This window comes from Gekko japonicus, unplaced genomic scaffold (genome assembly GCF_001447785.1).
Source record: "Gekko japonicus isolate JY-2015 unplaced genomic scaffold, Gekko_japonicus_V1.1 scaffold2109, whole genome shotgun sequence".
Lineage (NCBI taxonomy): Eukaryota > Metazoa > Chordata > Lepidosauria > Squamata > Gekkonidae > Gekko > Gekko japonicus.
This window is the reverse complement of record NW_015171567.1, coordinates 205222-214760: the sequence shown is the minus strand read 5'-3', so window position 1 is coordinate 214760 and position 9539 is coordinate 205222. Positions and strand designations below refer to the sequence as shown.

Sequence of the window (9539 nt, the reverse complement as noted above, 5' to 3'; positions counted from 1 at the left end):
TGTCAGAACTCTCTGAGCCCCACCTACCTCACAGGGTGTCTGTTGTGGGGAGGGGAAGGGAAAGGAGTTTGTCAGCCATTCTGAGATTCCTTTGGGTAGTGAAGGGTGAGGTATAAATCTAATCTCTTTTTCTTCTTCTCTCTCTGGTTTCCCTGAGATAGCTTTTTAAAAATCAGTGTGACGGTGGATATATATAGCTTGATTCCAGTGATTTTTAAAAATTTGTCAATTTACCCCAAAACTTAACATAAGTACATAAGAGACGCCAATGTTGGATGAGGCCAATGGCCCCTCCAGTCCAACACTCTGTGTCACTCAGTGGCCAAAAATACCAGGTGCCATCAGGAGGTCCACCAGTGGGGCCAGGACATTAGAGGCCCTCTCACTGTTGACACCCCCCCCCCCAAGCACCAAGAAGACAGAGCATCCCTTGCCCCAGAGTCCCTATCTATACCTTGTGGCTTCCTTGGGCACCTCTGTTCGACTATGTTCTTTCCGCACCCTTTCTGAAATGTTGGTTCATAGACAGATGAAAATAATTCATGTGGTGTATTCTCTATTTCTCTATGACCTTCAGTGATTCTCTCAGGCTTCCCCTGCTGGTTTTCTGCTTGTCTTCCGAGAATATTGTATGGTCAGAGAAAAGTGATGTGAGGCCAGTCGTTACCCTTTCTTGGCAAGGTGATTAACGGAGCAGTGGAGGACCAACTCCACGCCTTTGGGATAACCTGTGTACTCTGGACCTTTTTAGAATGGTTTCAGGCAGGGCTATAAGATAGTTGATGGTTTTGGGTTGAATGTAGACAAAGGGTTCATTTGCAGCCTTTGATCCTTTGAGCCAGTGGATCACATACGCATCTGGGGATGTGCTTATCAGTGTGGGATTTATTTGGTGGGTTCCACAGGGCATAGCCTATTCAATCTCTATGTAAAGCCCTTAGGGGAAATAATTTGTAGAACTGGATACCATCAGTATGCTGATGCCACCCAGCTCAGTGTCTTTCTATCCAAATCTCCAGGGGATGCAGTAAAGGTTCTGAATCACTGCCGGTCTGCTGTGGCGGTTAAATGGCTGAAAGTGAACAAACTAAAATTGAACCCAGTCAAGACAGAAGTGAAGGACATTGTGCTTCCCCCTCTTGATGGGGTTCACCTGACCCTGGCTGACTCAGTCAAAAGCCTCGGGGTTTCAGATTAGAATGAGGTCGAAGCCATTGAACAAAACCTGAGTCTAGTCAGGGCTGGGAGAGTCAAGCTTGGCTCAGGAACTGCACACTCTCACTCTCCTTAATTTCTCTGACAGTGTTTCCTGCATCCCCAGAGCTGTGGAGCATGGAGAAGCATCAGCAGCTCTGCTGTCCTCCAGCAGGGGCGAGCTCAGGTGAGACCTGCCTTCCTCATGGCGAGGGGTGGAAACCCGCTCCTGTCCTGACGCACAGTGCTTGATCCTTGGTGTACCAGCCAGGTGGACTTCTTTCTTCTGATGTTGTTTTTGCAGCTCTCTCAAGCTGGGAGTTTTAACTGTATTGTTTACCTGACATGTGGGCCTGCGTTGTCTGGAGTTGGACCACTGGTCTACCTGCTCAATGGGGATCAAGGGCCTTGGGCAGGGAGGGGCCTTCCCCAGCACCTGCTACCTCAGGCCCTTTTAGTGGGGAGGGGGCATGGGTGGCGTCGGGTGCCTTCTGCGTGCAAGGCAGGTTCTCTGCCCACAAGCCACTCCACACTTTTAAGCTGCAGCTCTCCACTGCGAGCAGCCTGCCAAAGTCATGTCCAAAGCTGCAAAAAGACGAGAGTCCAAACCAAGCCAGCAGTTTTCTCCTTCCTTTCCAAGATCCCAACCATGTGCCTTTTTGTTTGATATTTGGCCTGCTTCCGTAGAGGATTTGGCTGGGATGGTCAGGGAGCTGGAGCTGGTCTGATCACTGCCTGGGGTGTTCCTGTGTTCTGTTTCAGGCGGAAAAGCCAAAGGCTGAGGGGGTCTTCCAGGTGACGATGCTCCCTGGGGACGGGGTGGGCCCGGAGCTCATGCACTCGGTCAAGGAAGTCTTCAAGGTGAGAGCCGTTGTTGCCCCGGGGTGCCCTGGTGAGCCTCTGCATTGAAAGGGCATGGCATGGGGTCTGGAAGGGTTCCTGGGTACGTCAAAGAAGGCTTGGGAAGAATCTGTTTGCTTGGCTCTGCATTTGTGGTCCATCCTCTGGGGTTTGGGTGTCATCAAATAAGGACTGTGCAGTGCTTTGTACTGCAGTGACAGGGATAAGCTCTGCCAACTTTCCACCCCTGGGGGGCTCCCTGAGCATCAGAGTTCAGTTGAAATGACCGACTCTGGCCTGGTGCGCAATCACACAAGATGGCTGCATGCGCTTGTAAGTCGTCGTGGACTTTTATGCCGGTCAGACAGGGACCTGGAGATTGACAGGAAGAGGGAGGCTCCACATCAGCCCCACTTCTGCCAGCATTGCCCGCTTGATGGCTCCTGGTTTCCTTGCAGGCTGCTGCTGTCCCCGTGGAGTTTGAAGAGCACCACCTGAGTGAGGTGCAGAACATGGCCTCAGAGGAGAAGCTGGATGAGTTCCTTGACTCCATGAAGAAGAGCAAAGTGGCCCTCATAGGTATGAAGGGAGCTGGAATTCTGGCTGCTTCTTGGACCCAGGAGGTGAACCTCAGTCACTCTCCTTGTGCAGGGGGGGGCATCTAAACTGTGGCCCACTGGGCCAGGCTGTTGTCAGGATTACTTATGGTATACGTGGAGCAGATATGCCTGGAGGTGAGCTGGTGGTTCCCTTTCCCCCCTTTGTCTTGCAGGAAAGATCCACACCCCCATGGAGTACAAAGGGGAGCTGGCCTCCTATGACATGAGACTCAGGTATGCGTCTGCAGGCTAGGCAGGGAGCACTCCCCCTGTGTGGGTTGCCTGAAAATCCCCGCTAAGCCCTGGTGCAGAGCCATGCCTCGAGCCACTCCTTTTGGGTTGGCTGGCTCTCGCTGCTCTTTTTGGGGTTGTCAGGAGGGAAGCCAGGAATCAGGGCAGTTGGGTCTTTTTCAGGTAGAAGGTGTTTTTCAGAGCCTGGTGAGAGTTGATTTGGGGTGCTTGGGGCAGAGGGGCACTGAGGCGGGGTGTAACTCTTGGATGTGTCAGCCTGTGTGAGTGGGGAAGACCGCCCTGCGTTTGTTCCTTCCTGCAGGCGCAAACTGGACCTCTTTGCCAACGTGGTCCACGTGAACAGCCTGCCGGGCTATAAAACGCGGCACAACAATCTGGACCTGGTGATCATCCGTGAGCAGACCGAGGGAGAGTACAGCTCCCTGGAGCATGAGGTGGGCATGCCCCCGCCCCCCGCTGGCTGCACTGCGCTCTCCAGGCGGACTCGGCCCAGGGGGGATGTCTGCTCTTCCTGCCGGGATTGTGGGGTGGGGGCATCAGGGCCGAAAGGATAAAAGTGTCCTCCCTGCCTCCAGGGGGTGGGGTGGGGTGGGGGGGATTGTTCCTCCAGGGTGCCTCTTCCCACCCCATCTCAGGCGTGTGGAGGAGAGGGACTCTGGAGAGTCGTGCCACGGGGGAAGGGTTGTGGCTCATGTTCGTTTCTGTGCTCAGAGTGCAAAGGGGGTCATTGAGTGCCTGAAGATCATCACCCGGGCCAAGTCGCAGCGCATTGGGGTGGGGTGGGGGGGATTGTTCCTCCAGGGTGCCTCTTCCCACCCCATCTCAGGCGTGTGGAGGAGAGGGACTCTGGAGAGTCGTGCCACGGGGGAAGGGTTGTGGCTCATGTTCGTTTCTGTGCTCAGAGTGCAAAGGGGGTCATTGAGTGCCTGAAGATCATCACCCGGGCCAAGTCGCAGCGCATCGCCAAATTTGCTTTTGATTACGCCACCAAGAAGGGCCGTTCCAAGGTCACAGCGGTGCACAAAGCTAACATAATGTGAGTGCTAATGGGAGACACACACACACACGCACCCCGGCCCTGTTCCCTTGCCCCTCCCATCTCGCCTAAGGGGCTGGCTCCGCATCTCCCAGCTGCTTCCATTTCCCTTCCCGGCAACTGGTGCTGGAGCACTGACCGGGCTGAGGAACTCACCTCCCTGGTTCAGGCACTGGGTTGGCAGCAGGTCGGTGTGTCGTGCCTCTCACTCTTTGGCAGCTCCATCTTTTATCCTGGAAAAGAGGCAGCCAGGAGAAGGCCTCTCAGGAAGGCAGGAAAATGCCCCGTGCGAAGCTCCGGCTCAGTAGGATGTGCCCCCTTCCGGGTGGGGCACATGGGGGGGTGGGTGATTTCAGCAATGTTTGGGGCTGGAGCACAGCAGCGCCGTCCCTCAGGAGCTTCAGGGCTCCGTGCTCGCCACTGCCAGCGGCCGAAAAGCACTGTGTGGATGGTGCTTGTGTATGACAAGGGGAGCGCCGAGGCCGGTCTGTAAAGTGCTGCTGGACCTGAATCTAGGTCTCCTACTACAGACCGACACGGCTACCCTCTGGAAGTATTTCTTTAGTGTTCTTGTCCTGCTCGTGAAGTTCAGGGCAGCATGTTTGTGTGAGAACAGGGTGGAAACAGTTTGCACTTTGGGGAGGGGGAGGGCAAGAATGGTGCCGGCAAAGAGGGGAAGTGGCACGGGTGGATCAGGCGGTTTTCATGGGGACACAGGAAGCTGCCCTAGACTGAATCAGACCCCCTCGGTCCATCAAGGGCGGTCTTGCCTGCTCAGACTGGCAGCCGCTCTCCAGCGTCTCAGGCAGAGAAAGGCCTCTCCCGTCACCTCCCGCCTGGTCCTGTTTAACTGGAGATGCCGCCGGGGGTTGAACCTGGGACCTTCTGCATGCCCAGCAGAGGCTCTGCCCCTGAGCCGCAGCCCCTCTCCAACACACATATGAGGCTGCTATATACTGAATCAGAGCACTGGATCAAGATCAGTCTTGTCTACTCAGACTGGCAGCTGCTCTCCAGGGTCTCAGGCCGAGGTCTGGCCCTTCACCTCCTGCCTGGTCCTTTTTACCTGGAGATGCTGCCGGGGATTGAACCTGGGACCTTCTGCATGCCAGGCAGAGGCTCTCCCCCTGAGCCACAGCCCCTCCCTTTCCTTATGCAGTCGGGCAGTGCTTATATGTTTATTCAAAACACTCTCCATAGAAAGCACCCCAGGCAATTTAAAACTGTAGTAAAACAATTAAAAGATATGTGAACCGTGAGAACCATCTGAGAGAGCACTGAGCCTAGAAGCACCCCGAAGGCCTCTGCGCAATCAGCGCAGGAGGAGAAGGAAGGTGGCTCTGAAAGCTTAGAACAACAATGGCTGGGGGGGGGGAGCCCAGAGGAGACACCTGGTGGCATAATTAACAAAAAACTGGGGAGAGCAAAATGCCTTTGTTGGCACCTGAAAGGCTGCCAGATTGTGCCAGGCATGCTTCAGTGGGAAGGGACTTCCCTATCCCTTGATGCCACCACTGAGAAGGCCCTGTGCAGGGCTGATGCATAGAGCGGGGCCTCTACTGATGTTGCCCCCTGGCAGGCTTGTTCCTCTGGAAGCGCCCTCTGCCTGGAACCGGTCTCTCTTCCCCCTTCTTGTTGTGCTGTGGGGCAGCCAGTCAACCAGCCTGCCCCCTGCCGGGTCTCGCTCCTGTTTTGCACTTTTGGCAGGCTGGTGTGGCCAGGTGGCTTGATCGGCCCCCCCCTCCCCTTCTCTCCGACAGGAAGCTGGGCGACGGGCTCTTCTTGCGCTGCTGTGAAGAGGTGGCTGAGTTGTATCCCAAGATCAAATTTGACACCATGATCATCGACAACTGCTGCATGCAGGTCGGTCAGGGGAGCGGGCCGCTTCCCCTCCCTCCCCACTTCTGCTGCTTGGCCAGGGGTGTCTTGCGTCCCACTTGGTGCACTGTGTGTTTGCATCTTGCACATCCACCTGTTAGATGTGTTGCTGCTGCCGTGTTGCTGGCCCGTCTCAGCCCCCAAGACCTGAGCCTCTGAGAGCCCCAAGAGAAGACTGGCTGTTGGCTTATTCAGATGGGTCATAAATGGAGGTCAACAGGAGCACATCTGTCCGGCATCTCAGTCTGCCGAGGAGCAGGGGATTGGCTGAGGGCTGTCAGCTGAGGGCCTGGGTCCACACGCGGTCTGGTGCTGCGCAGCGAGTGTGCAAGGCCCGTGCTTGGCGCGAGCCTCCTCAAGCGGTGGTTCCTGGGGTTTGGAGTGCCTTGGGTGGGCTTTTGCTTCCTGGCTGCTGCGAGAGGCTTTCTGGATGGGCGGCCTGTTGGCCGGCTGGAATGCCGCGGGGCGGGGGAGGGCAGGGGGCGAAGTCCTTCCAGACTCAACCAGGAGCTGGGAAAAGGCACTGCTCGGCTCACGCCACTGTGCTGTGGGCAGGGTGGACACAGAGGAGCAAAGTCTGATTAGAGAAAGCTCGTTGAATGTACGATGACGCTCCGAACCTTGAAGGAGGGAACTGTGCGTCACGCAGCATTGAGATCGTGCTTCAGTGAGTTAAAGGGGCTTCAGGCACATTCACTGAGTAAGCCCCACAGTAACCCCAGGCAGAAGTATTATACTCCTCTGTGAGACTAGGAGCCCCACCCCCCTTGTGGTGTCCAGCTGCAAGAGCTCCTGGCTGCCTCCTCCAAGGAGGGCAGGGGGTGAGAGTCGCATGCAGGTCCTTTGCAGCACCCACTGTGCGCTGAGTCTGGTGATTCTGCCCCTGACTTGCCCGGTATGTTGTGTCCCATGACTGGGCGAGCAGACAGGAGTAGCTCCCCCACCCCTGGCCCGTTCCTTTCCTTTCCCTCGGACTCCCCCTGCCGAATTCAGGCCAGGCCAAGGGCTGGTTCTCACCCTCCTCTCGGTCCCTGCAGGCTGCCAATGGGGCTCTCTTGGCAACAGTCCACAGTCCCCCGCTGTTTCGGGCTAGCTGGGCCAGGCAGTGTGTTCCTGCCCCTTTCTCTATGACAGGCAAGCGTGGTGTAATTTTTGCTAGAAATCAGTTCATGATGCCTGTTGGTTTAAAAAAAATCATATTCTGTGGTCTTTATTTAAAAAAGGTTTCAGAATCAATCCAACAGAATAATGAAATAAAAACACCTGCCAACCTCACGCCCGCTTTCTCGGGCTTGGTTTCCATGGAGACTGGGGGGGGGAGTGGGAAGAATGTCTGCTTTCGCTTTCAGCCTTTCTTACGTTGCTCCTGTTACCATAGTCGGCCTAGGCAAGTAACCTTGAGCCCCAGCAGAGTCCGGCGTCTTCTTTCCCCTGGGAACTATGAGCCCTTATTTCAGCTGGCCTCATGCTTAGGTGTGATTGGCCCCGGGCCATTAGGGTATTGCTTGATCTAGTTATCACACTCTTTTCCTTAGTTCTAACACAGAACGTCTAGAGTCTGGATCCTATCAATGTCTCAATAAACTTTATATTCTCTGGAATGACTGTTGTTGGGAAAAAGGAAGAGAATCTGGCCCTTAGCACACACTCTCCAGAAGGAGGGGTTTCGGGGACATGCTTCAATGTCCTTCTAAGGGCTGGACGCAGAGGGTTTCCGTTGGAGACCATGGCTGCCGTTGGTGTGGGACTTTGCGTTTCACACGTGAACGTTTCTTTCTTCTCTCCAGCTGGTGCAGAATCCCTACCAGTTTGACGTCCTGGTCATGCCTAACTTGTATGGGAACATCATAGACAATCTGGCGGCTGGACTGGTGGGCGGGGCCGGAGTGGTCCCTGGCGAGAGCTACAGCGCTGAGTACGCGGTCTTTGAGATGGTGAGTAGCAGATGCCTTCCCCCCCTTCCCCCTCCCCCCTCCGGCGTGGCTCCCCACAGGGCGTTCTGGACCGTGCCTCTGTCTCCACAGGGCGCCCGACACCCCTTTGCCCAGGCCGTGGGGAGGAACATCGCCAACCCCACCGCCATGCTGCTGTCCTCTGCCAACATGCTGCGCCACCTCAAGTGAGTTTCCTTCTCTGCAGGGGGGCTGGGAGGCAAGGGGGGGTGGGTCTGCTCCCCAGAGCGACGCTTCTGGTGGCCTGGGGCCCGCTGCTGCTGCCTCCTCCTGGCGCCGTTCCGATGAGGCACAAGAGGAGGGGGTCTCCCCATCGCCTAACCGGTCTCCTTTTCTCCCCCGGCCAGCTTGGAGTATCATTCGGCCCTGATCTCGGAGGCAGTGAGGAAGGTGATCAAGGTCGGCAAGGTGAGCGTGACAGCCAGCCCTCGCCTTCCTCTTCCTGTCTCTGCTTCTCCTGCTGTTTCGCCTCTGGCCTTCTTGCCTTTCAGCTCCCTTTGGATGCTGCTTGGGAGGTCCAGGAGGGCTTCCGGCTTGGTCCCGAGTCAGGCCTCCTCCTCCACCTCTGGGGACTCAGGCAGAGAGGAGAGTTGTTGCCCTGCCGCCGCCGAAGGCCTTCTCGCGGGAGCCCTTCAGCAGGCGCTCTCGGCCTTCTCTACAGGAAGGGCAAGTCCCCACGGCCGGCAGTCACTCGGCCTTTTTGTTGCAAAAGGGGAAGATGTGTTTTGGGGGCTTGGGAAGATTTCTGGGCCGGGGCTGGTCTTGAGAAGGTGAGGAGGGGAACCCGAGCCGTCTTGTTCCTTTTGGTCTCAGCGGTTTTCTGGCCTTTCTTGGCCACTTGGAGCTGGAGGTGCCGTTCAATCCAGGCTTCAGGCAGCTTCTCAGACCCCCGGGAGGAGCAGAGGGTGCTCCCCCCACAGGTTCCTCGTGCTTAGGGGGGCGTAGGATGTGTGCAGGAGGGTGGGGGGGGCATCCTGGTGTGAGGGCTCGGGGGTTCGGCCTGCTTTTCTGCCTCTGGGCCTGGGCTGTGGCTGCCTGCTTCCTTCCTTCCTCCTCTCTCCTCACCTTTTCTCCTACACAGACCCCCGGGAGGAGCAGAGGGTGCTCCCCCCACAGGTGCCTCGTGCTTAGGGGGGCGTAGGATGTGTGAAGGAGGGTGGGGGGGCATCCTGGTGTGAGGGCTGGGGGGTTCGGCCTGCTTTTCTGCCTCTGGGCCTGGGCTGTGGCTGCCTGCTTCCTCCCTCCCTCCCTCCTCTCTCCTCACCTTTTCTCCTCCATTTACCCTCTCCGTTCACCGCTCTGTTTCTCCTATTTTGTTTTCCCCCCCACCCCCACCCCCCTTGTGTTGGCCTGTAGGTGCGGACAAGAGACATGGGCGGTTACTCCACCACCTCTGACTTCGTCAAGTCTGTCATTGACCACTTGCACCCCCACTACGGGGTCTAGGGCAGGAGTCTGTCTCAAGCCTTCTCCCCCCCTTTTCCCTGGTTGGGGGGGGGGGGGGATAACCATTCCTGTCTGGACCCTTCCGGCCTGGCTGTTCATGGACTGAGAATTGTCCCCCTTCTTGGCTGGTGACGAGGAGAGCGTCCCACAGAGGGGTCCGGGGGGTTGGGGGGTCGCGCCGCGTCCCGGGGGGGGGGGGAGGCTTGCCTGCCGCCATTACGAAAGCCTGGGATTCAGCACCCCCTCCTCCCTAGGAGCGTGATGTCCTTGACCCTTGGGGGGCCCGCGACCCAGGCTTGAGGGTGCCCACACACCTTTTCTGCAGCACTGGCTGCTCTGTGA

At 57.0% G+C, this 9539-nt stretch overlaps 1 protein-coding gene across 1 annotated transcript in view; it reads left to right on the top strand.

Moving 5' to 3' along the window:
- Positions 1 to 9232, top strand: part of IDH3B (isocitrate dehydrogenase 3 (NAD+) beta) — a 23626-nt gene extending 14394 nt beyond the window's left edge. The window contains exons 3-13 of the mRNA XM_015419783.1: positions 1304 to 1381; positions 1957 to 2055; positions 2493 to 2613; positions 2807 to 2867; positions 3187 to 3319; positions 3788 to 3921; positions 5682 to 5784; positions 7587 to 7733; positions 7824 to 7918; positions 8099 to 8159; positions 9108 to 9232. Coding sequence (XP_015275269.1) covers positions 1304 to 1381; positions 1957 to 2055; positions 2493 to 2613; positions 2807 to 2867; positions 3187 to 3319; positions 3788 to 3921; positions 5682 to 5784; positions 7587 to 7733; positions 7824 to 7918; positions 8099 to 8159; positions 9108 to 9197 — 1122 coding nt within the window. The 3' untranslated portion in view covers positions 9198 to 9232. The remainder of the gene's footprint in view (positions 1 to 1303; positions 1382 to 1956; positions 2056 to 2492; positions 2614 to 2806; positions 2868 to 3186; positions 3320 to 3787; positions 3922 to 5681; positions 5785 to 7586; positions 7734 to 7823; positions 7919 to 8098; positions 8160 to 9107) is intronic.
- The last annotated feature ends 307 nt before the right edge of the window (positions 9233 to 9539 follow it).